The sequence below is a fragment of the Drosophila bipectinata genome, chromosome 4 (assembly GCF_030179905.1).
Source record: "Drosophila bipectinata strain 14024-0381.07 chromosome 4, DbipHiC1v2, whole genome shotgun sequence".
In the NCBI taxonomy this organism is placed as follows: Eukaryota; Metazoa; Arthropoda; class Insecta; order Diptera; family Drosophilidae; genus Drosophila; species Drosophila bipectinata.
Window position 1 is genome coordinate 9153370 of NC_091740.1, and position 27300 is coordinate 9180669.

The 27300-nt window shown below is 41.4% G+C and overlaps 1 protein-coding gene and 1 long non-coding RNA gene across 2 annotated transcripts; one reads left to right on the plus strand and one right to left on the minus strand.

Annotated features, from left to right (window-relative positions):
- Nucleotides 1-14473: 14473 nt before the first annotated feature.
- LOC138926811 (uncharacterized) lies at nucleotides 14474-17890 on the minus strand. Its single transcript, XR_011443489.1, has 4 exons — nucleotides 17588-17890; nucleotides 14917-15702; nucleotides 14736-14858; nucleotides 14474-14677 (listed from the first exon to the last, which is right to left on the minus strand). It is a non-coding gene; the product is annotated as an uncharacterized lncRNA (long non-coding RNA).
- Rad23 (UV excision repair protein Rad23) lies at nucleotides 16978-22435 on the plus strand. Its single transcript, XM_043213618.2, has 5 exons — nucleotides 16978-17170; nucleotides 20506-21154; nucleotides 21704-21798; nucleotides 21860-22153; nucleotides 22223-22435. The coding sequence occupies exons 1-5, from the start codon at nucleotides 17105-17107 to the stop codon at nucleotides 22331-22333; spliced, it is 1215 nt and encodes a 404-aa protein (XP_043069553.1). The 5' UTR covers nucleotides 16978-17104; the 3' UTR covers nucleotides 22334-22435.
- Nucleotides 22436-27300: the final 4865 nt, after the last annotated feature.

Genomic DNA, 27300 nt, shown 5'->3' on the forward strand with positions numbered 1-27300 from the left:
CTCGGTGGGCTCTTCCATCCACACACCCTCCAGGTCTGCATGATCTAGGATGCTGGGGCTAACAATATTAGCTTTGGCAAGTGCCACTGCTAGCATCAACCCCTGCAGCTCCATTGCTATCATCCTATTTCGAGTTAAAAGCATCTCGAATAGGTGCCCAGTATCAATTTGGGACTTTTTTGCTGACCTCAGAAGTTGGTTGACGGTAGCGGAAATTTTATTGATTTGAATTTGTACTTTGTTGTTAATATTAGCCTGCCTATTGTTTGCATTTGTTAATTGGAATTCTTTAAATTTAATTCTTTCAAAATCTTCTGCGTCCGGTGTTCCTGCCACTACTTTTAGCGCAGTCCCTAAGAAGTCTAAACTTCTTGCTACCCTATGATGGATGCTCAAAGAGTCGAGCAGGTCGCGTAGATAGGCGACATCAACAAATAGGAGTTTTTGCATGTGAGATTGCGGGAACATGACGGTCATCCCATTAGTTTCTTCGATGACGCGCCTATATTCCAAGCGATTCGCTGAGTGCTTTATAAAAGCGAATTCCTCCCATATCAGGATTCGACCATCAATGAAATACATCAATGGGAATGTATTTGGCTTTGGAATAGTCCAAGACGCGTGCCGATGTTGCGGCCAAAAGGAAAATCAGGGTTATGGTTGAAAACCTGTAATTTGGATGTGCTGTGAATTCAATTGAAACTGGGTAGCCCACCATTAGAGCATGATTAAAATATTAATGGAAGCAAAAGCTTATGCCAAGTGGCTAGGAAAAAGACAAATAAAAAAAGATGAAAAATTATTAGACGGGCGATAGTTGAGTCACGCTCGGCCTTCCTAAGGTTGTCTTTGTGGACCACCCTCCCCTTAATGTGGACTGTGGTCCCCATGTCCGCTTCTACGGGTTCTTTCTCGAACAAAGGGGACAGTTTGATGCTCAGTCGCCTGCTAGACTACACTAGGATCTTTTCGCCAACTTCGAAAACCCTATTTTGCCGGGAAGCATTTTTCCTGTCGCGGAACTTATTCTGGGCGTGTTTGATCGTATCCTGTATCGCGTATTGTGGGTCATTCGATTCCGTTTGAACCGCGTCGGCTGGCCTCTTGTCATTGGCCGACGTGTAGCAGGGATATTCCCTTAAAAAATTAATGACGTCCGAATCATAATCTTGAATAACGTCGTCGTCAATTTCCTGAGCCGTGCTTTAAGCTGCGGCTGTATATTTCTCCCCGGTTCCGCCTACGCTCTGCGCGACGTGCTTCACCTTCTGCTTGTTGTGTAGGCCCAATCGATCGGACACGGTTGGCTCCCTGTTTTGGTATGACGGGGCCTGGGATGGCCTTAGCATTTTGGAAAGCGATGGGTCGATGTCCATGGGTTCAGGGGCGCCTCCACTGTGTGGGGCGGAGTGTACTTGCGCCTTGTGTTGTTTGACGTAGTACGGATTTTTTCCAGCATTTGTTTGTGTATTTGCCTGCGCAGAGGCCTGTCGGTATTCTTGCGCTTTTGGGTGCTGTTTCCTATCTTTATCCTCTTGGCTTTTGGCAAATGAAGCCGCGAAGGAGTATCTTTCGTGGTTGGATTCCACTTCTTGTGCCAAAGCGAGAGCTGAAGGCATATCTTTCGGTTTTGCCGAGAAAAGGACGTCCGTGAGGCTGCGCTTAAGCCCCGAGATAAATACTCGGAGTGCGTCATCCCGGAATTTGTCACACAAAACTTTTGCCGCCGAGGCTTCGTACGACATGGTAGCTTTGTTGGTGAGCAAGGTGAGCTTTTTCTCGACCTCGTCGTAGTATTGCAGGAGGGTTAGATTTCCCTGCCTGAGAGTACCCATTTCTTGCTCGATAACGTGAATCTGACGCTTATCACTGTACGTAAAGTCGAGTCGATTTATAATCGCGTCGAAATTTAGTGCAGTGCCAAACGAAGACAGTACGGCATCGGCAGAGCCCCTTATTTTATTCCTAATAATAATAACTGCCTGATAATGGCGCGAGCTATTTACATAATTCCTGAAAATATAGTATGCGGCTACTGCCGCTTGTCTCCAGGAGACGTATGCGTTCTGTGCTCCCATAAATTCGGGCAGGCAGTTGACGGCATCTAGGGGCTCGTCACATTTGACGTCGTCCCTAATTTCTATAGGTTTATAGGGTTTGATTTGGGAGCTTCCGCTTGGGCGAGAGCGATTTGTGTTGCGTCGACCCGTTCGGTCAGTTGTTGTATAGCTAGACGTAGCTCATTTTGTCTACGCTGGCTTTCAATATTGGCTTCCCGAAAGGCATGGTTAACGGCCGCCTGTATAGTGGCCGTCATTTGTTCCATGCTGAATGCCATATTTGCGGCCTCGGACTCAGAGTCGCTGGAGAATTGTCTTATACTTCTTTAGAGGTGAAAAGGGCTGCTCATGTGGAGCTGTACCCATAATATCGCCCAAAAGAATTATTGCATGCTCGAATTGCATGTCTATAGAGATATTTGGGCTTGTGGGGGGTTCGCGGGAGCTGAGCCGCCGCTTCAGTTATGTGTGCGAGCTCGTCGAACTGCGCTGTTGCCTTGCCCAGCAGAGACAAGGTGAGGGGTGCGCGGGGCCTGAGCCTCCGCTTATTATAAACGAAGAAAAAAAATAAAAACAACAAATTGCCACAAACTTCATGTGCGGCCGTATCGTGTTCTTGAAAATGGAGTGGGGAAACAAAGCGGAAAAGAAAAATAAGTAACCAAAACTGCGCGGCTAATACCAAGAATTCTTGTGTAACAAAACAGACATATAAAAGCTGAATTAAATACACGCGATTATATAAATTATTTCCGATTGAAATTTAAAATTTTCTGCCAGCGATTTTTTGGTTTTGGTTAGGAATTTGTATTCCGCACTTTTTGTGTTATATAGAATATTCATTTATTTATTCACAACACCAGAAATGCAAACAATATTGGGACAATAATTGGTTCACAAAATGAAATGGTTTAAATATTTTATAATAGGTAAAAAATGTTAATGCTAAACCGTCAGCCAACTAATAAAAATTATTTAAATTTTTTAAAAATTTTATGGGGCTGCAGTTTTTTATTAGCGTACGGCACAATATTTTACTATTCTTGTCTTTCTTTCTTTCTTTTTTTTTTTTTTTTTTTATTTTTTAATACACAAAGAAAAATTCATGCAGACTTAGAGGTACTATGTAAATAAAAGTGCTCACTTACATGGTTTTTTACGATGGGCGCCAAATAATATAAATTGGGTTTTGTGTAATAATGTTTGATATATGATGTTGTTGGTTATCCCTCGCTGCAGTCGGTGATGCTGCACACGCTGGAGATATTTGTAAGATAATTACCCCTGGCGGTTGCCGGGGGGTGTTGCTAATCCTTGTAGGTAGTGGTTGAAATCCCTGGCGGTTGCCGAGGGGAGATCCGTTCTGTGACGGGAGTTATGATGGGAGCACTTGCCCCGTTGTCACGGCCCTTGAGGCGCGGTGACCAATTCAACAAATGAATTTACAAGATAACGGCAGTGCCGGAGATTGGTTTTATGGTGCTCTTTATTGTATGAGACTCTGACACAAACTGAAACTTAAAGCTAACAAAAAGTATTTCATAGCGGCCACGCAAATGTGCAGTGCTTGCCGCTATGCATGGGCTTCCGGCCAGACGCTGTGTCAGCAGTTTGGCCAGAGCGAGCTCTTAAATAATCGGACATTACCGATGCTCGGTTAACTTCAGTTAACTTGTATAAGCCATCTTGTCCGAAATGTCAAAAAAACTGGAAAGCGAATGCACCGGACCGTCCACCCCAGCGCATTCCGTTAGGCTCAAACAAGGACAAGTAGGAAGAGAGCGACAACGAGCTTCGCGAAGGAGAGCATAGTAAGGCCAAGGTAGACGATAAGATTAGGTCTAGAAACACTAATAGGTTAAGGCAATATTGGAATTCGTTAAGTAAAATAGAAACAATAAGGTATAAAACTTCGGACAAGCGTCCATTTGCAGAAGTTAGATTATTAGGAGATGTAGTCCTGGGTCTGCTTGACACTGGGGCAGCGGTCAGTTGTATCGGAGGGAGTTTCGCAGAAAGGTTCATAAAAAGCAAGGCAGACTTTAAGCGGAAAGGAACAACAGTGAGCACTGCTGATGGTCAACGACAAAAGGTTGTGGGACAGCTGACGACGGATGTGGAGTTCAAAGGCCTAAACAAAACTCATACCTTTTACCTAGTTCCCACGTTAAGCCAAGATCTGTATCTAGGTATTGATTTTTGGAAGAGTTTCGAACTTTTGCCCTCGGAGTTCCAGATCGGCGAGATTTCGGCTAGGCAGGAGTTGTCCGAAACCCAGCAAACGAGCTTACAGGCGGTGATAGAGCTATTTCCATCCTTCGCCAAGCTAGGCTTGGGCAAAAACCATTTGATCAGCCATAGTATCGACGTCGGAGAGACGAAAGCGGTAAAGCAGAGGCATTATCCGGTGTCTCCGGCAGTAGAGAAGCTGCTCTACGGAGAGGTCGAGAGAATGATGAAGCTAGGGGTGATCGAAGAATCGCAAAGTGCTTGGTCGTCGCCGGTGGTGCTAGTGCAGAAGCCGGGCAAAGTCCGGTTATGTTTGGACTGTAGGAAAGTGAATAGCTTCACCCAAGGCGATGCCTATCCACTACCACAGATCGACGCAATCCTAAGCAGACTTCTTAAAGCGATGTTCATCTCGAGTTTGGATTTGAAGGACGCTTACTGGCAGATCCCGCTGGAACCAGCTTCACGCGATAAGACCGCGTTTACCATTCCTCTTTACCAGTTTAGGGTCATGCCTTTCGGGCTCATGAATGCTTCTCAAACCATGATGCGACTCATGGATAAAGTTATTCCGGACGCGCTACGGAACGGGGTATTCGTGTATTTGGACGACCTGCTCGTCGTATCCGATACTTTATATCGCATCTAGCGGTCCTGACGACGGTGGCGAAGCACATAAAGCAAGCGGGGCTAACGCTGAATATCGAAAAGAGCCATTTCTGCATGAGAACTGTTAAGTATCTAGGTCATGTGATCGGGGAAGGCGTCATAAGGACAGATCCCGAGAAGATATCTGCCATGGTTCCCTGTTCCGCGGACATTAAAGGCGTTACTCAGTTTTCTAGGCATGACCGGATGGTATAGCAAATTTATAAGTAACTATGCGGATATAGCAGCACCTCTAACCGATTTGATGAGACCCAAATGCCGTTTTACGATGACGCAGGCGGGTTTGGAGGCATTCTCAAAACTTAACAAGAAAGGAAAGTTAACTTCGGGCGGAGCCGAAGTTTATATACCCTTGCAGCTAAAACCGGATATATATCGCAAACATCGGATATAGTTAGCCGATCCTTATGAAATTTGGTAGGTTGTATCAACTGACCAAAAATAGAATCTGTATAAATTCCAGCTTTCTATCTTCAAAAACACGAAAGTTGGGTCATTTCCGATCGTTCAGTTATATGGCAGCTATAGGATATAGTCGACCGATCCTTATGAAATTGCATGTCGTATTATTTTGCCAAAAATAGCTCTCATGTCAAATTTGAACTCTCTAACTCTAAAAACACCGAAGTTATACCATTTCCGATCAATCAGTTATATGGCAGCTATAGGATATAGTCGGCCGATCCCGGCCGTTCCGACTTATATACTGCGTGCAAAGGAAAGAAGGGTGTGTGCAAAGTTTCAGGACGATAGCTTAAAAACTGAGAGACTAGTTTGCGTAGAAACAGACAGACGGACAGACGGACATGCTCATATCAACTCAGGAGGTGATCCTGATCAAGAATATATATACTGTATAGGGTCGGAGATGTCTCCTTCACTGCGTTGCACACTTTTGGACAAAATTATAATACCCTCTGCAAGGGTATAAAAACGCAATGTGTTAGGCTCCGGTTTTGCATAGTCCGGATTTTAGGAAACCGTTCTATATCCACTGCGACGCAAGCAGTTATGGGATCGGCGGAGTATTGGTTCAGAAGACGGAAGGAGAGAAAGGGGACGAGTACCCAATTCCCTTCGTTTCGAAGAAGTTGATCAAGGCCCAACGGAACTATTCCGTCACGGAACAGGAATGCCTGGCCGCGATTATTTGTATTAAGCGGTTCAGACCTTACGTAGAGGGACACAAATTTACGGTGATTACAGATCACGCTTCGTTAGGGTGGCTCATGGCACAACCAGACTTAAGGTCTCGGCTGGGACGATGGGCGTCGAAACTGCAGGCGTATAAATTCCAAATAGAACATCGGAAAGGCAAACTTCATGTCGTTCCTGACGCGTTGTCTAGGGCGTATGAAGGAGACGCAGAGGAGGAGGTAGTCGCCGGCTTAGGGATGGACTATGAATCTCCATTTTTCGAGAAGAATGAGTATAAGACTCTAAGGAACACGGTCGAAGCTAATAAGGAAACGGTGCCAGACTTGAAAGTCATGGAAGGGAAGGTTTTCCGGCGGGCGAAACAAGATCAGGAAGTAGGGCTAGGCGAGAGTTTCGCGTGGAAGTTATGGGTGCCAAACAAAATGATCCCGGAGGTAATGAAAGAAGCCCACGACAGTCCCACAGCAGCCCATGGAGGGATCCATAAAACGCTGGAGAGGATTCGACGGATGTACTACTGGCCAGGATTAGTTAGGGACGTGAAGGACTACGTAGGCAACTGTGAGGTTTGCAAAGCGTGTAAGGTACCCAACCAAATAACGAGATGCTCGATGACAATGGGACACAATTCATTTATTAGAGCTTTAGAGCGTTTAGAACGCTAATGCGGGAGAATCGGGTGACGCAGATTTTTACAGCCGACCATTCGCCGCAGGCTAATGCATCCGAAAGGGTGAATAGGTCCATCATCGCAGCCATAAGATCCTTCAGTCCATTTCGGTACGGGCGCAACCCCATATTATTTAGTGTTCGGGCAACAGTTTGTGGGATCAGGAGGATCGTACAAGCTCATGAGAGAGCTAGGGCTCTTGGAGGATAGAGAGATTTGGTTTTCCCGGGAGGATTCGTTGGATTTAGTACGGGCCCAGGCTCAGAAGGTTTTAGCGAAGCAAACGGAGAAGCATGAAAGGCGGTACAACGCACGGTCCAGAGAGGTGAGGTATCGAGAAGGACAAGAGATTTTCCGTAGGAACTTCAAACAAAGCAACTTTGCGGCGGGTTACAACGCCAAGATTGGCCCAAGATACGTTAAGGCGAGAGTTCGTAAGAGAACGGGTAATTCAACCTACGAGCTCGAGGACATGCAAGGAAGAGCAATAGGCAACCCCGGGGAGGGGAGATGGCAACCGATCTGGGTACTTTTTGCCGTAGTAGGACCATAGCAAGGCCGGACCATTGGCAAGGACCTAGTTGCCGGAGTCTAGGGTCTGGCCAACGGAGTGAATCGGTTATTGGAAGCTGGAAGCTAGAAGCAGAAATCCGCGCGGGTACAGCACTTTCTTTTTCGTTTCTGGCGCGACCCAAGGAAATTCATCCAATTAAAGAAGCAGAAAAATTTACGTGGGAAGCGCACAAGCAAGGTGGAGAACAAGCACCTTCGGAAGTCACCAGCAAATCACAACAGCAAAACCGAAGCGCAGCTTGTTGGCAGACGCGCCAAAGGGTCGGCGCTAAAGTGAGGCAGGTCACGGATCGTAGTGGCGAACGGAGGGCCTGGTACAAGGAGTACGGGGCGGTCGTAAGGAGAGACGTTGGAGTCGTGCGAGATTCCCAGTGGAGCAGTCGACAGCGCAAATCTAGACGGTGCGCGGCGCGAAACCGCCCACGAGGCGCGGCCGCGAGAGGACAGAGTTCCTACCGGAGAGCACGGTCGGAGCAGTCGCCGGAGGAGCTAGAGCTGGTTGTGGTCCGAGGCGAGCGAGCTCGGGAGCTAGGCTCGGAGCGTTTGCGGCGCTTTTAAGGAACGCTCCGCCGCAAGAAAGAGGAGCGAAATCAGTCCAACTGGTGGCCTCGTGGTGCCACGAGGCCTAAGTAAAGAATTCGCTAAGTGAATATTTTGTTGTGTGAACGGGTTAGCGAAAGCTTTCCCGAAATATTTCCTTTCCAGCTTCGAGCACGTGGAAGCGCTTCAACCAGCTCGTCGCGGATGAAAGGGGTGAGTAAGTGCGAGTAGTTTTATATAAAGCCAAACCAAGCGACGCGGAACATTCCGGTCGTCAATCTACCGCATCGTCCGATTCCCGGCCGCAGGGGGTCCACCAAGTGGACGATTACCTTCACCTAGACACCGCGAGCGATCCGATAAAGAGCCCGATCCGGGCTCGGAGGAAAAAAGTCGACCGAGTCCGTTATAGAGAAACGCGCAGATACGCAGCGATACCACGTACGCCAGGCGCAGTCAGCCTTTCACCACGGAGCGGTGCAGAAGAGTTTAGGGTGTAATTTTTATTTTTATTATTTGGAGATCAGAGAAAGAGATACATGAAATGAAATATTATTCGTAATCCACTAATTTAAGCTAATTTTAAGATTTGTTACATTGGAGTTCATTGCGCCCACGCGACTATTTTAAGTTTTTCATTTTCATTTATTTAACCTAGCATCTAGTTAGTAGATACGTAAGCCAAGAAGGAAAACTGAATTTTTAGCGAAGTATGGGGAAATAGGGATGGTGCTGTAGTAAATGTATAAGAACACTTTAGCCTAATAAACATGAATTTTATAATGAGATAAAAGAAAAATAATTCGCCTCGCTTAATTCGCCACCGCCTTGCAGCTGGACCACCCCCAACTATTGCGTTCTCGAGGATCTTGAGGATCTAAATAAAATCTGTTTTGAGAGGACTATGTTTGGCCTTCGCAGTTCGAGAGGCCGTGCACGCATTCTTCTAACGATAGAATTTATGATCTTCGAGGTAAGCATCAGGGAAAGAAAGGGGGCGCTATATGACCCACCCATTAGCCGACGAGGCCTAGCTGGCAACCGCGTGCAACCGCGCTCTTGAAATAGAGGTAGGCCTAATAGTCTAGGCAGACTATAGTCTAATAGATAGGCCTAACAACGATACTCCGGAAGGCAGTAAACAGTTTCCCAGTTTACATTTTGTATTGCAAATTACAGAAACTGAATTGGACAGTTTCCTTTGGTGGAAATTTTTCCTTTGATGAACCAAGTATTACAGACTCCAAACGCACGAACAGTATTTCTAAGTTACTACCTCGTGAGACACCAGATGTAAGTAGCATAGCATGTAGTAGTAGCATGTAGTAGCATAGCTTACGACACTAGGTAACATGACACATGATTTCTTCCATCGCTTGGTCCAACGCTTTGACATGCAAGGTCAAAGGATAAATTAAAATAAATAAATTAGAACGTTATAAAATGTTTCACTATTCATCACTTTCACACTATTCATGGTGATTTTGATGCATAAGGCAAAAAAAGAAAAGAAAAATTTATGATAACTATGTTAGATAACTATGTAGATAACTATGTTAGATTTTATATACAAAATGTTATATCTCCATTAGATGGCATATGAATTAATAATTCTATTTAATATAATATAAAAATATATAAAGTGTATAAACTAAAAGTAATATAAAGAAATCTATAAATAGATTCTTCTATTCGGCAATGGTTATTCTCTGATATTATTTCTTAAAATTATTTTTTTTAAATAGTTCAGAGGTAACTAATTTATTTTCAATTCAAATTTTATGGCAAATTTATTTTCAATTCTAATTTGATGACAAATGTTTTAAGGATGTAGTCTCATGTTCCGGCCTAATTTTAGAGGTTATTTCAAAAAAAATTTGTTGTAATAAAAATCGTTTCAATTTTCAAATATGTTTTTATAGGCATCATAAACTACTTGAAAATATTTTGTTTAATTTATTCTTTATGCATTTAAAAAAAGTGGTAGGTCCCTGGCGCAGGTGATTTCGACTGCTAGAGTCATCCGAAACAAAAAATTATAATAGATTATTCTTTTGTAAGCTTAGAGCTCTGTCCCGTATTAGAATGAAACATTTTCATCAATAAACAACAAAATGAAGAACTCACAAAATAAAAAATTTTAAAAAATTTAGTTTAATTTAATGATAAATAAAAAACTAATCATTAAAAATAAATGATTCTAGTACGGGACAGAGGTGTTACTTTTTATAACAACATATCCAAATTTGAGCTAGATCGGTACCTAAAATTTTGTGAATCATTTGCGCCGCACACAAAAATGTCGTTCCGAGAAAAACTCGTTTAAAGTTTAGACGCTACCGAGTAACTCATACTATTCGGTGTAGGCGGCCTCTCGATTATGGGCTGTATCTCTGTAATTATTTGATATTTTTATATGAAACTTCAACAGTACATTCTCAATAAACAGTACTTTCAAAATGTCAGAAAAATGAAGAAGTCGGGGGAGTCGTGTGGGTAGGTTCGCACTCAGCTTTATTCGCTGCTTACATGGTACTAAACTTAACTTAGAAAGAATAAACGCTAAACGTAAATATAAACCAGAGCGGACGATCGACGACGGCCGATGAGAGCGGGAGAATGCATAGAGGGGCGAGCGCGGATGCGCTCTTCAGCACGAATGAGCTTTTAAGCGCGGGTGCGCTTTTCAGCGCGGATGCGCTTTTAAGTTCAGCTGAGCGGCACAACGGCCCCTCACCTAAACATCCCGCCCCCCTTGCAATCAAAAAAGGAAAAAGATCTCTCGAAAAAGGATGATGGCAGATTTCTTGCCAACTGCGGAAGAACGTAAGCAGCAGTGTAGCTGCTGTAGCCCGGGTCTAGACGGCGACCGAGTCGAGAAATCGCACAATTTAGAAGACTGCGCGGAAATGGTCTTATTAAGGCCGGAAACTTGTGCGTGAATCGTCTTGAAGGGAAACTTGACAAGGTTGAACAGTCGTTCCGTTATGAAAGTCGCTTCGGAGCCTGAGTCTATCCGTGTTCGTGCCTGGACGGTGTACCCCAAATGGGACTCGTTGATAAGAGCCGTGCCCAGTAGGACGGTTCCTGACACGGAAGCGAAACACACCTGCACATTCGACTGATCCTCTGAGCCGTTTGCTGGCGTAGGCGGACTTGGAGCGGTGGCGAACGGATTGCCGCGGAGCAGGAGGGTGTGGTGTCGGCTGTGGCATGTGAAGCAGGTATAGGCGCTCGTACAGTCTCGCTGCTGGTGCCCTCGGGCAAAACAGTTTAAACATAACTTCTTCCTCCTTATGTAGTCAGAGCGCCCATTTACATCCATTTCTAGGAAACGCGGACATAAGCGAATGGGGTGGTCCTCCCTCGAACAGAGACCGCAGCCCTTTTGGCACGGAACCACTCGAGTCTCGTATGAAGTGAGCCTCCGAGCAGGAAGTAGGAAGTCCCTACCTTGGCGGAAATTGCACGGAGCCACTAGGCCTGACGTCGTCGATGGCCTCCAGAGTGCGATGGCGCTCTGTCAAGAAGTTATCTAATTCCTTCCATGTTGGAATCTCGGTCTTATTATGTACGGATTGCTCCCACATAGAAAGTGTGACTTTGGGGAGCTTTGACGAAATCATAAATACCAGGAGACGATCCCAAGCCTCAACATTTATGGAGGACATTTCTACGGCTGTCAGACAACTCTGAATGGTGGCTTGCAGCTCCTTCAGCGCGACTCCGGACTCTTGAGAAATAGCCTGGATGTTGAAAAGGATCTTCAACTGGCTACTGACCAATAGCCGCCGGTTCTACAAGCAGTCTTTGAGGCTTTGCCATGCGGTGACAAACCCTTCATGGGTAAGCGGAGCCTTAGAAACAATGGCGTGGGCGTCACAACTTGTTTTGGACAGTAAGTGGAACAACTTCTCTACCGGGGTGAGCCGCGAGTTTTGGATGTAAATGGCCGTAAACAAGTCTCTGAAGGTGGGCCACCGAAGATAATCACCCGCAAAGATCTCGGTATCCACTGGAGGTAACCGGCAGCCTGTAGACGCGGGCGTGTAGACATTTACGGAAGCCTGAGTGGATTGTGAGGCAATTTTCTCCCGAAGCTGGGCAATACACCTCGAATAGACGGAGTAATAGTAGCTGTACTTCGCTTCCAGCACTGTCGAGGCGGCCGCATTGACGTCGGACACGGCTAGCAAATCGGAGCAGCTCTTATAGCTCTTTTCCACCTTCTCCCATAGTGCCCGAATTTGGTCCCGATGGACTTCGCACATGTATTGGGAGCCTATTTCCGTTTCTGGGGCGCCCGGAGTATTTATGTTAGCCTCAAATTGGCTTATTCAATCTGTTGTGGCGATGAACTTTTTCAACGCCACTTCGACCGCACTTGGAGCCATTTTTGCAACGGAGCGAGTCTGCCTCTGTGAAGGACTGGGGGTTGTATTGACGGATTCGTCACTCTTTGCCCTTGGACTGGCACTGGTAGCCTTAGGCTTCAAAAGCGGCGTCCGCGGAGATGCGGATTGAGATCTGTCCAAACGGATGGCTGGGATCGAACGCGGTTTTTTATCGTCTCCCGTGGGCATTCTCAGAGTCTAATTCGCTGGTCAGCGCTTGTCGACTGACTTGCGCAACAGGTACCTCATGCGAAGTGGTGGCCGGTCGCACTAATGTGATGAGAACGGTGAGATCGCGGATGAAATGCAATTACAAGGAGCAAGTGCGAACTAGTGGCGCCGATGTCGAAAGGAAAGTCGTGTGCGGCACAATTCGAATGTGGAAAGAAGAACTTCAGGAACCAGAAAAAAAACCCAAAAGAAGACGAGGTTTGCTCAGATTGTAGGCGGATGTTGCCTGATGCGGAGTACAAGCAGCGTTGGGGCACAAAAAATGGACAAGTAAAGAAAAATTCGTGCTCGTTCAAAAAACAAATTGATGACGAACTGTATATGTATATATGTATATGTATACAAGTGTGGTTCCTACGTAGATATTGAATTCTTAACTCTTTTCGAACTTGCGGAGTTGGAAAGGTGGACTTGACCTTGGCTTGTATTTAACACAAAAAAATAAATAATCAATAATAATTAATTTTTGACTAATTGTCGGATTTAATTATTATGGAAGGGTGGAGCTGAAACCTTAATCTTTAATTAATTTGATTTAATTATCCCGAAGCCGGAATGGTGGAATTAAAACCGCGGCTCTATTCGGACAGAAGGTTGATAATTAAATTATTAATAATTTTCGATTATTACTTTTTTTTGTTAAAATAATTTTAATTGTATCATGGCCGGAAAGGTGACTTAAAACAAACCTGGCCCTTCGCTCGAACAGAAGTAATAATTAAATAAATTGTGGTGGTTAAAATTATAAATATAAATTTATAATTAATTGATTCCTTTTTTTTAAAGGTAGTTGTTACGCAGCCGATTATGCCGTCGGCACCCTGTACGTACCCCAAAGGAAAAAAACAGCACCAAAAAACACAACACGGCTAGGTCTGAATTTAAGCGACACAATCACGGATTTTGAGTGAAATGGCGGTTTATAATTGGCGGTTTATAAATGTTGGTTTTAGGAAATTTAAAAAATTTTTTTTTAGTTTTATCGGTTATATATTTCCTGAAATTGGAAGCAGAAAATATTTGGAAATATATGGACATGCATGCAAGTAGGGCAAGGTCATGTGGGGCACAGTGGAACGTCGATAAGTGGACTGTACATGTTAAATTTTATCGGTTTTATATTTCCTGGAATTGGAGGCAGAAAATACATATATGGACATGCTTGCAGGTACGGATATTTGTAAGGGCATGTGGGCATATGTTGGCACAGTGGAGCGTTGATAAGTGGACTGCATAATTGGGGGAACAGAAAAGTTATGTGGTGTAAAAAAATGGCACTGATTGGGGAAGATAAAAACAAATATTACGACAGCAGCGGACTGTTCGGTGAATTTGGAAATTCCGGAACTAATTCACACTGGCTGGCCAATATTAATTATGCCTTCTCTTTTTCACCACACAATTTCACTGTTCACTTGCGAATTTTTCGCGGATTAATTGCACCAAAAAAATATGTAAGTATCTATGTGTGTATGTATCTATGTGGATGCACATATGGCTCGACCGTTGGCAAGCGAATGGATAACGTAGAGGCCGAAAACGGCGAGGAGTATGGGCAGCACACAAAACGGAGGCGGATGGAAAAGTTTGAAGAATTTGAAGAAAAACTGAAACTGCCGTCGTGTTGAAAAACTCGGACTTGGAGTTGACACGGAGGGAAAAACAATCTTGCAGCAGTGTGAACAAAATTTAATGTTCGGACCACTGCTGAAGACCGGCAGAGAGAAGACGGAAAAATGTCTTATCTTTTGGCGGAACAATGCCGGGAACTGCTGGCAGAAGAAAATCCAGGAATAATCCGGCTCGAAGGACCAAATGTTTGTAGGGGAGCGTTGTTGCCGCAAAAGGTTCCAGGAGTAAAGTTGAAATAAAAAGTCGGGGGCGTCTTCGTTAAATTTACAAAAGAAACGCGTTCAGCTTTATTGGGCTGCTTACATTGGATACTGAACTTAACTTAGAAAGCATAAACGCTAAACGTAAATATAAACCAGATTGGCCGATCGACGACGGCCGACGAGAGAGGCAAATGCATAGAGGGGTGAGCGCGGATTCGCTCTTCAGCACGGATGAGCTTTTAAGCGCGGGTGCGCTTTTCAGCGCGGATGCGCTCTTAAGTTCAGCTGAGTGGCACAACGGCCCCTCACGTAAACAACCTGAAATTTCGGAATTTCAGCGCTGCAGGAAAGTTGATCTTAAATCCTGACTACTCACCTGAAAGTTGGCCAACAGTCCCTTGGTGACTCTGGCTTGGCGCTGAACAAAAAAAAATCCAGGTCCTGGCACTCCTGAATTCGTGACTGCGGGATCTCGGGAAGTTCAAAATTTTTTAACCTGCTAAATTTTCTCAAATTCAGTGGGGCACAAACATGAATTTCATAATGCGTGTACTCACTTGGATTTTGGCTCTTTTGTCCCGCAGTACCCATGGCTTGGTATGGGGACCATAAGCTGGGTCAGTTATTAATAGGCTAAGGGGGGGGGGCACTTTTTCAAATCCAACTTGACTTGAATTTACTCTGGAACTTTAGCTGCAAGAAAGAAACCATTAGAAGAAGAAGAATGTAAACATAGAATACTTATCTGCCATTTTTTACATGTCCCTTGATGCGTCCTCAGACCTTTAATGTTATGAAAGGGACCATGGTTTAATGTTCTCCTATGTCCATGTCGCCATGTCCTGACTAAATGTTTTCATCGTCATTTTGTGTTTCTTTTGTCGCAAATTGTAACACTTTTGGAATGCTTCTTCTTCTATGTAATCTGAGAGAGCTGCCACCCCCTGCGAGTCATGTTCTCCCCAGCCCTGGAACCCGACAAAGTGATACCCAAGTAGCATGTACCTGTGGTATCTAATTATTATTATACGACTGCGATGGATGTCTGTACTTCCCAATTTGTTCTCGGCCCTGACTGCAGTGAGGGAGACCCGGTGCCATGCCGCCGAGTCAATCCTTGGAATCATCGAATCATCCTGTCATCCGCCTTCTCCCGCTATGTACTCTCACTTTGGAGAGATTGTCGGACTAAAAGTTGCCTTATGGTAATAACTCGGCAATCTCTCCATGCCATGTCTCCCACAAGAGATTTATAGTTTGGCGGCGGCGGTCGACTCTCCTCTGGCTCCCCAATTGAATTGTTGACTTTTAAATTGTCAAACTGTTAAGCCTGCCCTGTGACACTGAAAACCAAATTAAACAAAAGTTTTCGCTCCCGCTCCGCCCTAAGCTATCTTAAAGTCAATTTAGAGACTAACAACCACAAATACAATTCAAATCGAAACAACTTCAAAAAATTTCAAATATAATTATATGCGACAAATCCGTTAACATAGTGTATTTTACTTCAACCTTTAGTTTATTTTTACTTTAGTTCTTAAACAAAAGAAAGACTACGCTTCCCTATCTATGTTTTCTATGGAGAAAACTTTTTCCAACCCAATTTCTGAGGAAATTTTTCTCAGTTGAAACATATTGATTTTTAAGCCCAAACTTAAAGCCTCTGACGACGAAAATCCGCTGTAGCACGTGTGATAGCGAAATCGCTTTTTATTTGGCTACCGAGCTAGGGTAACCAAAAATATTAAGGAAAAGGGTAATACTGAACAGCTGTTCTCTTTCTCTCTCTCTCTCTCTAATACTTCTCGTTCAATTTTCGCTCTTTCAATATGTGGGGTGTCAAAATAAATTAAATGAATTATTTTTACACCCCGAGATCAGCTTTTTTATTATTTTGATCCGGCAACGCCATTTAATTTGACAGCCATCGTTCTCGTCGTTAGAGTACCGGCAAAATCTAGGAGGCTACAATTTCTTCTTCTTCCTTTTTTCACACCGTTTTTTTATATGGAGTTTGGCCGCAGTAACACGTGTTACAGCGGATTTTCTTCGTCGGAGTACTAGGCATTAAGTTTGGGCTGTCAAATAGTCAAAATAAGAGCAAATGAGGGAGCTTCTAAAATAAAATGAGAGCGCTCACACTGTCAGTGTCCCGCAGCGCTGCGTTTGAGTTTGCCCTCCACTGGTTTGGACAGAGAGAGTTTATGACAGGGTCTTTTCGCCAACCCGTATTTAAAAAAAAAAAAATGAAAAATACCAGAAATTTACATGGAGATCCCAACATTTTACAGGTTCCTAGCGAAAAGATTAAAATTTTTATAACCTTTTTTGTTGTAATAATGCAGAAATTCAATAAAATGCTTGCCAAAGTCACGTTGTGAGTTACACAATGGAAGACCTATTTAAATCTGCTTTTTTTCCTACAATGTCTATTTGTAAATTCAAATCAATTTTAGGAGGGACATTAAATATATTTTTAACTTAAAAATAGCGTTCACACTGCAAACAAAAAATGTATTTACTCGGCAAAAATGTTATTCGATCTGAGTACTAGCCCATAATTTAACACCGTTCCAAATTTTAATAATTCATATTGACGTTAACTTAGCGGATTTGATTAAATTAATCGTGTTTGGCTCGATTATTCGTCACTTTCATGACGACTTGGATGAAAAATTTAATATTTGAATGGAATGCTATCGAGTTTTCATTTTATAAATTTAAATAGAAAGAAAGCAGCTAACCATGATTATCACAATAAAAAATCTTCAGCAGCAGACGTTTACTATTGATTTTGATGCTGAAAAAACAGTAAGTGCTTGAATACGATACACATTGCATATGTACATAAAAATATTTATTTTTTGTATATTCTGTCGTTTTTAAGCTTTGTATAAATGTGTAAATAAATAAAATATTTTTCGAAGCAATGACGTACGATTTGAAAATACAAATTAATAAGCAGCTTTAAGGGAAACGGACGAAACACATTTAGATATGCACATTCATATATATTTATTTTTATATATTTGCATATATACATATGCACTTACATACATGGGAACAGAAGAAACTATAGCCCAATGAATGTACATATGTACATCAAATATCTTATGTTTTATATATTTATGTTCATATCTACATATGCGGTTAAATGACATAAAAATATATGAAATTACAATATTTATATAAAAAAAAATGGTTACATATCTCTCTGGTTATACATACCTACGAAATGGTTATATTAGATTAAACCATGTCAATTTTTATAAAGCAAAAAAAGTGTTAAAAATTTTAAATTGGAATCTACAAAGTATTTCAAATTGGTGAAGTATTTTCAAATGGTAATGTTTTCAAACTGCAATATTTTTCTACCTCTTGATCTCTGACCTTTTTCTTGATCAGGATCACTTTTTTAAAAAATCAACTACCGATCAAGCGTCAGTTTAGGGCGGAACGGCCCGACTACATCCCAAAGCTGACAAACCCATATCTGAGACTTCTCTAAGTTTTCGTTAAAATCAATAAATTTGTTATTGAAAAAATAGATTTTTTGGATATGACTCTCCATTTTTAGACATTAGACATTTTTTGCCATAAACTAGTTAAAACGATTTATGCTGGTTTCCGGGATATTTATTATGAATCCCCACATCTTTAGCCCCTAACCACGACAAGGTCTTAATCCACGAGGGGGAAATATTATAATAATCTATTTTTCAATTTATAAACAATTTATCAAAATGCTTAATATGCATATATACAATATTTACTACATTTATTTATACTAAAATATTTAGCAAGTATTGTAGTCGTTCACTCTCTATCTTCACATTTCTGCACATTTAACCCGACCGTTAAGTATGTAGGAAACGGCTTAAAACTAAAAGTACACACATAAGTGATATCTGAACTTTATTCTGCAGCCCTTTTTAAATCCTTTTTGCCTTTATTTGTGGCGAAAATTCCTAATTTGTTTCCACTTTTTTTTTTGCTGGAAAAAAAATAGAAACTGGTTGAAATTGAGAAATTGACATTTTTTAATGCCGTAAATAAAAGACGAATTTATATAATTTAAAACGTTATAGATGTTTATTGCTGCGGCCCGACTGGTCACTGCGAAGCTAAAGCTCTCGATAATGGAGAGGGCGGCCCGACCTAGACACTGCGAGTTAAAACTTTCTAAACAAAGACCGTTGAGTCGAGCGGCCGAGAGAGGGTCGTCTTGCGATCAAAGCTATTTGTACATCCTTAAGCCTAATAAATAAACATTACACTAAACATTATATTAACATACTTAAACATAAACATTAGACCGCTGTGTTGCTGCCTAACCCGACAGAAACACTACCAAATTACTCCGAAACTTCAGCTTAGTCTCGTTTTTTGTTTAAAACAAAGGTATAATTCAGTTATTTTAATGTAATATTGTCGCAAAACTAAACATTTCGTCCAAATTCAGGAACAAACTGGTATTTTATATCCAAATGGGTCGCGGATTGCATTGCACTGCTGAAGAAAGAGATATTAAACGAAAAACCTAAAGAATGAGGGGAAAACATTAAGGGACATTTCTCAGACAAAGCAGTACTTACTAAAAAAAGTGTTTTCGGAGGAGGTTTTTTTTTTTTTACTAAAAAAACCCATTCCTATAATCGGAGGAGCTCAAAAAGGAACTTGCAGGAATCAGTTACTAGTCTCACAATTAGAAACAGACGGCTTGTGAAAAACTTGAAGTCACATTCACCTAGAAACGTACCTTAATGTATTATATGTACCTAAAAGTACCTTAAACAAGAAAGGAAAGCTAACTTCGGGCGCAGCCGAAGTTTATATACCCTTGCAGTTAAAACCGGATATAAATCGCAAACATCGGATATAGTTGGCCGATCCTTATGGGAATATGAATATATAATCCAATTTATTACAATACAAAATCTAAAAAGAGTCCCAAACTTCTATCTTCAAACATACCAAAGTTGGTATTTCTACCAAAAACCATTTCCGATCGTTCTGTTATATGGCAGCTATAGGATATAGTCGGCCGATCTTTATGAAATTTGGTAGGTCGGATCAACTGACCAAAAATATAATCTGTACCAGCATTCTATCTTAAAAAACACGAAAGTTGGGTCATTTCCGATCGTTCAGTTATATGGCAGCTATAGGATAAAGTCGGCCGATCCTTACGAAATTTGGCATGTCGTATTATTTTGCCAAAAATAGCGCTCATGTAAAATCTCTTACTCTAAAAACACCAAAGTAATACCATTTCCGATCAATCAGTTATATGGCAGCTATAGGATATAGTCGGCCGATCCGGGCCGTTCCGACTTCTACACTGCGTGCTAAGGAAAGAAGGGCGTGTGCAAAGTTTCAAGTCGATAGCTTTAAAACTGAGAGACTAGTTTGCGTAGAAACAGACAGACGGACATGCTCATATCAACACAGGAAGTGATCCTGATCAAGAATATATATACTTTATAGGGTCGGAGATGTCTCCTTCACTACGTTGCACATATTTGACCAAAATTATAATACCCTCTGCAAGGGTATAAACAAAAATTAAAATAAAGAAAAGAAAAGAAAAGTCCCAAAATTCGAACTCTAAAATACCAAATTTTTGTTAAATACCATTTCCGATAGTTCAGTTATATGACAGCTATATGATGTTGATTGCCGATTCCCAAGGAAATTTCTCTGCCCGATTTCAGCCGCTCACACACAGTGTAGAACGTATAAAATGACAAACTTGCAGCCTACTTTCTGCTGTTCCTTACTAATACTAATGCATTAAAATCATATCAATGTATTGAGTGCCGACCACTGCTTCAGAGTGTCGGAGATGTATCCTTCACTGCTTTTCACACTTTTGACCCAAAATTATAATACTTTATGCAGGGGTATAAATATAAATAACTTATTATTGGAATATTTACATGGATATTAGTATTAATTAAAGTTTACTGAGGGAACAAATTGACGAGTTTAATAAATTTTTACGCATTTTGGTTTACTTTCCGCTGCATATGATTTATTTTCTGACGCAAAACCAAAAAATTGTCCCATTTGACTAATATTTAGCGCACATGTGATTATATATAAAGTTTAATAAAAATTACATATTTTATTAAAATCCTTTTCAGGTGTTGGAATTGAAAATGAAAATATTCGATGCTCGCGGTTCCGAGTATATTGTTGAAAAGCAAAAACTAATTTATGCAGGTGTTATATTGGTGGATGATCATACTATTAGCTCATATAATGTTGACGAAAAGAAGTTTGTTGTGGTAATGCTGACCCGAGATACAGCAAGTTCAACATGTCAAACGCGCATTAAGGAAGCGGATAAAAATCAAACGTGCTTTCCAAATACACATACGTTACCTTTAGAAAGTTCAGAAAGTACAAAAACTTTTTGTGGTTCTACTAATCCATCTTTTACCACCGCTTCTTCTACTAATGCAACGATACAGAGTAACGATTTAGTCGTTGAATTGGAAAATGCGTCGTTACAATCACGCGCCGAATCAAATTTACTAATGGGCGACGATTACACCCAAACGGTTCGATCAATGGTTGAAATGGGCTATCCACGTGAGCATGTAGAACGGGCAATGTCAGCAAGTTTTAATAATCCAGAAAGAGCAGTGGAATACTTAGTTAATGGCATACCTGAGGAAGAGGAAAACATATTTAATGTTGAAGAAGAATCTACGAATCCCAGTTCAGCACAACCTGGTACGCAAAATGTACCCGAAACTTATATCGGGCAGTCAGCTGGTTTCTCATTAGGTAATTTTACAAAATATTTTCTCCTTATAAACTAATGAATAATGTCACATATACACACATACATATGTGACGAATCGGACCTGTAGGTTGTAAAAACAGTGAACCGTTAAGCACACTCGGTATTAAAACTTCACAACACACTTAAAATAAATTGAATAAATTAAATCAGGAAAAAACTGATTCAACTCGAAACTACACTTAACCGTGAAATTTAAATATTATATTTTATACCCTTGCAGAGAGTATTATAATTTTGGTCAAAATGCAATGCATTGAAGGAGGCATCTCCTACCCTATACAGTATATATATTCTTGATCAGGATCACCTCCTGAGTTCATATGAGCATGTCCGTCTGTCTGTTTCTATGCAAACTAGTCTCTCAGGTAAAGCTATAAAATATAATATACCTACTGCAAGACATTTTTTTTATACATATTTTTGTTATTATACCTGAACGTTTACGGTAAATTAATTGTTTTATACTTTTTGACACACCCGACTTGTTACTTTGCTTGTTTTAAATGTTTTTTTTTTTTTTAATTTCTTAGATCCCTTTGAATTTATGCGTAGCCAGCCACAATTTCTTCAGTTGCGCTCATTAATATATGAAAATCCGCAACTTTTACATGATGTTCTGCAGCAGGTAAGAGACATTAAATTGTGTTTATGTTGTTTTATATATAGTAGCAATTTTTCTTATATAGATTGGTCAAACAAACCCAGCTCTCTTGCAACTCATTTCGGAGAATCAGGATGCTTTTTTAAATATGCTTAATCAACCTATTGAAAGTGAATCAGGAACAGGAGACGCCGTTCCTCGCACTTCCTCTAACCGACGCCGTCGTGTATTCTCATCAGAATTAGAGGGAGCCGTAGCGGCGCAACGCCTTGGAACAAATGAATTAAGAGAAAATCAAACTGGAGGAAATGATGGCTTTGAACAACCTGGCGTCGCTACTATCAGTTTAAATTCACAAGATCAAGAAGCAATAGAAAGGGTACATATAAATATAAATATCTGTGTTTAATGATATATATAACTATTTGATTTTTGATTATTTTAACAGCTAAAAGCGCTCGGATTTCCAGAAGCACTTGTGTTGCAAGCTTACTTTGCCTGCGAAAAGAATGAAGAGTTGGCAGCCAATTTTCTCCTTTCCTCTAGTTTCGATGATTAAAAGTGTCAAATGTAAAAAATTTTAATTATGCAATTCTAAAAAAACTGTTATCAAATAAAAATAAACTAGGGTAGGATCCAGCCTAAGTTGGATAGATATAGAGTTGGATATAGAGTTCAAATTTTACAGGAGAGCTTATTTTGGCAAAATAACACGACATGCCAGATTTAATAAGGATCGGCCTATAAGGACTATATCCTATAGCTGCCTTATAACTGAACGATCGGAAATGACCCAACTTTCGTGTTTTTGAAGATAGAAAGCTGGAAAGCTAGTACAGAGTATATATTTGGTCAGTTTATGCGACCTATTTCATAACGATCTGTCGACTATGTCTTATAACTGCCATATAACTGAACGATCGGAAATGGTATTTGGTAGAAATGCTACTTGGTAGAAATGGTATGGTATTTGGTAGAATTAAAAGCTTGAAAATGGGTCGTGGAGCACATTGCACCGCAGTAGAGAGGAATCTAATCCTCACATTAAAAGCAGAAGCCCAATCGTTGGGACGAATTGTCAAACTATTGGAATGATAAACAGATAAACAGGAAAAACTTGGCAGAAATGGAGCAAAATCCACGAAATTTGACACGACCCTTATAAGGAAGTCGAAGAAGGAGCCTTTCCTTTTTTCAAAGGATCTAAAAAACTAAACGCAACCGTAACGAGTCACACCATTCGCAACAGACTAATTGAGCGTGGTTTGAAAGAGCATTCAGTGGGAAGAGTTCCTTTTATGAGCATGAGGCATATCGAAAGGCGACTCTGCTTTACCAAAAACCAAAAGACCCGCCAGAACTGGAAAAACATCCTTTGGTCGTATGAGACAAAGATTGATTTGTTGGATCTGATGGTAGATCCCATGTTAGACGCCCAAAAAACACAGCATTCGATCCCAAATAAACAAAAAAAGACAATCAAACAAGGAGGCGGCAATATAATGCTATGGGGATGTTTCTCTGCTTCAGGTGTTGATCCACTTTATTGGGTACAAGGCAATATGTGTTCTACAGACTATGTAAAACATAATGCAGGACGTTATGTTAACATATGCCGAAGAGGAATATTTGAATGCCTTTAAAGTGGATATTTATTTTAAATTGATTTTAGGACAATTAAATCGACTTTATGGATTGGTCAGCTCAGTCACCCGATTTAAACCCTATTGAGCATTTGTGGGGCATCCTAAAAAATGTGTGCTGCAGTTTTGAAAAACCATGGTAACGCAACATAATATTCTAACTGAAAACATTTCATGGTCTATTTTGCTACACTAGTAAATTTGGATAAAGATTAGTCATTTTGTTTCTATTTTTATTTTCAGGTCAAATAAAAAATAATTTAACTTAGTATAATTTTTTAGCTAAATGAATAAAGCTAAATGCATTTCTGTTTTCTAGTCTGTTAGATAGATGTTTATATATCAAAGAAAAATTAAAATTTCCACTCATTACCACGTTCCTTATTAAAAATACGTATTTGAAATAACGGAAAATAACTGATTGATCGGAAATGGAATAACTTTGGTGTTTTTAGAGCAGTGGTGGGCAAACTCTCATTTTACATAGCACGCGAGTATAGGGTAGGAAATTTTGCCGCAGCGCTGCCGGCACACTGATAGTGTAAGCACTCTCAAATTTTTTTTAAGAAGCTCTCTCATTTGCCCTCATTTTGATTCATTTGACAGCCCAAACTAAAAATCAAAATTGTACCACTTCGAAAAATTTTCACAAAAATTGGGTTGGAAAAAGTTTTCTTCATGGTTTTCTTCTTCAATATAGATAGGGAAGCGTAGTTTTTCATTTGTTTAAGAAATGTTGCTAGCAAAGCTTTTTTTAAAATAAAATACTTAATTTTAGTGCCCATTGAAACTTTTGAATTAACGAAAAATGAAATAAAAAAATACGTTTTTTTCGCTCAGTGAATTCTCTGCTATCATTGTTTTTCTCTGCTACGCACACACTCAAATTTTAAACATGTGTTAGTTTTGCCCACCACTGTTTTAGAGTTAGAGAGTTCAGATTTTTATACCCTTGCAGAGGGTATTATAGTTTTGGTCAAAAGTGTGCAACGCAGTGTGAGGAGAATTAGTCTCCTCACACGCTAAGACAGCAATGGCCAATCATTAGGGGGCCGCGGGAGATAGGCCAAGGACCAATACGAACGGGGAGGGGTAGGGTGTCACCATCGAGTACGAAGACGGAATCAAGGTGGAACGTAACGGTTCCCGGAGCAGCAGCAGACGAATGGAAAGACAAGGTTACATCGCCCAGTGGGAAGACGGAATCAAGGTGGAACGTAACGGTTCCCGGAGCACCAGCAGACAAATGGAAATGCAAGGTTTCATCGCCCAGTGGGAGGACGGAATCGACGTGGAACGTAACGGTCCCCGGAGCACCAGTGGACGAATGGAAAGGCAGTGAGGGGCAGAGCTCCATCATCGAGTGGAAAGACGAAGTCAACGTTTAACGTAACGGCTCCCGAGGCAAAGGTGAGCACATGAGCCCGCCGCGCAGCGGTGTTCAGGATGGGCGGTTTTTTTTTTTTTTTGTTAATTGTATTTGTTATGTTTATTGACTGTGGTTGTTTGGCTGTTCTCGCTGAAGCCTCTCAGGCTGGCTGGCTCGTCGCGTCCCGCCCGGTCGATCGCTAGGCACGTCCGCAGCCCACGACGCTCAAACTGGAGTGGGCGGGAAAGCGGGAGAGCGGGGCAGCGCAGCCAATACCACTACGACTCATTACCTAGGTGGCAACATTTTTGTGTAGGGTAGGTCATGGCAGACTGCGCTGCCACCGCGCCAGACCAGCAATTGCATTACAATATTGATTACATGGCAAAAAAAATTAAAATTAATTTTAGAAAACATGGCAAAAATTAAAAATTAAAATTAAGATTGGCAAAAATTCAAAAATTCAAATTTCATGTAAACAACAAAATTGGCAAAAATTAATTTAAACATGGCAAAAATTAATTTAAACATAGCAAAACAAGAATTTTTAGAAAACATGGCAAAAATTAAAATTAAGACAAAATAAATGGATCGTCCTGCGATCGATAAATTTGAATTAAAATTCAAATTAAATCAAACAACAGAAAACATGGCGGGACAAATTTTCCTTGGCTGGTTCGTCGATGGCGGGGGGTCATCAATGGCTGGGGGTCAACGATGGCTGGGATCAATGATGGCAGGGTCGTCGATGGCTGGTTCCTCGGGGCACGGTCATTGAGCCACGCGTGGCTGGGTCATCCACAGATGGCCATAAACAGAGTGGAAGGCTCATCTGGGCACGGTTATTGGGGCCGCGCATGGCTGGGTCATCCACAGATGGGCCGTAAACAGAATGGAAGGCTCATCTGGGCACGGTCATTAGGGCCGCGGTTGGCTGGGTCCTCCACAGATGGATCAACAGTGGCTTGTTCATCTGGGCACGGTCAATGGGGCCGCGCGTGGCTGGGTCCTTCACAGATGGATTAACAGTGGCCTGTTCATCTGGGCACGGTCAATAGGGCCGCGCATGGCTGGGTCCTTCACAGATGAATTAACAGCGGCTTGTTCATCTGGGCACGGTCAATAGAGCCGTGCGTGGCTGGGTCCCCCACAGACAAGTCATTAATGGCAGACTCATCTTTCAATGCATGCCTGCGATGGGCACCAATAGCACTGTTACCGCTGCTAGAGCGGGTTCAGCTTTTTATTTGTTTAACATACAGTAACTACTTATACTAATACATTTTATACAAATATTAAATAAAGGTACGAAGCAATTATTAACAGGCTTATATGTAAATGAATCACTAACAGAAATGTAAACATTCAAGAACAAAATTTGGAGTAACATTGAATAATAATATAAACGGATTCATTAGAGTGACTTAAATTTATACAGGCTTAATAAAAGATGAATACAAAATCAGAATTAATTAAGTTATAAATTGTTTCATATGAATTTAGCGTCCAAGCGCCAGCCTATAAACCTGGTGGCCAAGCAGAGGTCAAGCGCCAGGAAACAGAAAAGTGTAGTGAAAAGCCGGTACGCAGCGGCGGAGTAACAAGATAGTAGCTGCTTCTAAAGCTAGGACACAGGTGCAAACAGGAGTCACAAGTGAGCGTAAACATAAATGGGCAAGATATATAAATAACATTGAATCAACATATTTAAGGAGTCAAGAAATTTGTGGAATAATAACTTAGTAGTAGCTGTAGAATATTATATAGTAGCAGCGGCAAGTACATTTTTGTATGAACGTAGCGTCAAGGCACCGACCTATGTTCCTGGTGGCCAAATCAGAGGTCCAGCGTCGAGAAGATGGGGAATGTATTAAAAAGCCGGTGCTCCAGAGCGGAAGAAATTCGTAGACGTCTGTAGTTTGAATTCGTCAGGGATGAGTGAAGGAATAAAGTCACATGTTGATGATTTTTGTTAATGGCTTTAAGAAGATAGAGTAGTAGCTGAATAAAATAAGGTATTAAAATTTTTTATAGTATTTTATTCGAACGTAGCGTCCAGATGCCGTCTTGTGTTCCTGGTGGCCAAATCAGTAGTCCGGCTCCGGAAGGAAGGAAAGCGTAGTGGAGAGCCGGTGCACAATGGCGGAGTAGCTGGGGTTCCTCCAGAGAGTTCCTCAGAAGAACGGCAGCGATGTCAAGATTTAGGAGTCATCTAGTAGTTTGGAGTCGCAGGTGGGAAAAGTATGGCTTTTCTGCCTTTCCCGACAATCAGTGCCATGGAATTTTTCTTTAATTTTATTAATTGTTAGATGGCCAATCTGGCAACAGCACACAGCACCGATGTTTACAATTTTATTCTGATATGCAAGTAAGCGTATTAGCTTTTAGGCATAGTAGTACAAAAGTAGGAATCACAGTAGTAGCAAATGGCATGGCAAAAGCAGCAGAGTATTAAGACTTTTATCAGCAGTTTGGAATCAAAGAAGAGGCTGGGTGGTAAATAATACCATTTGG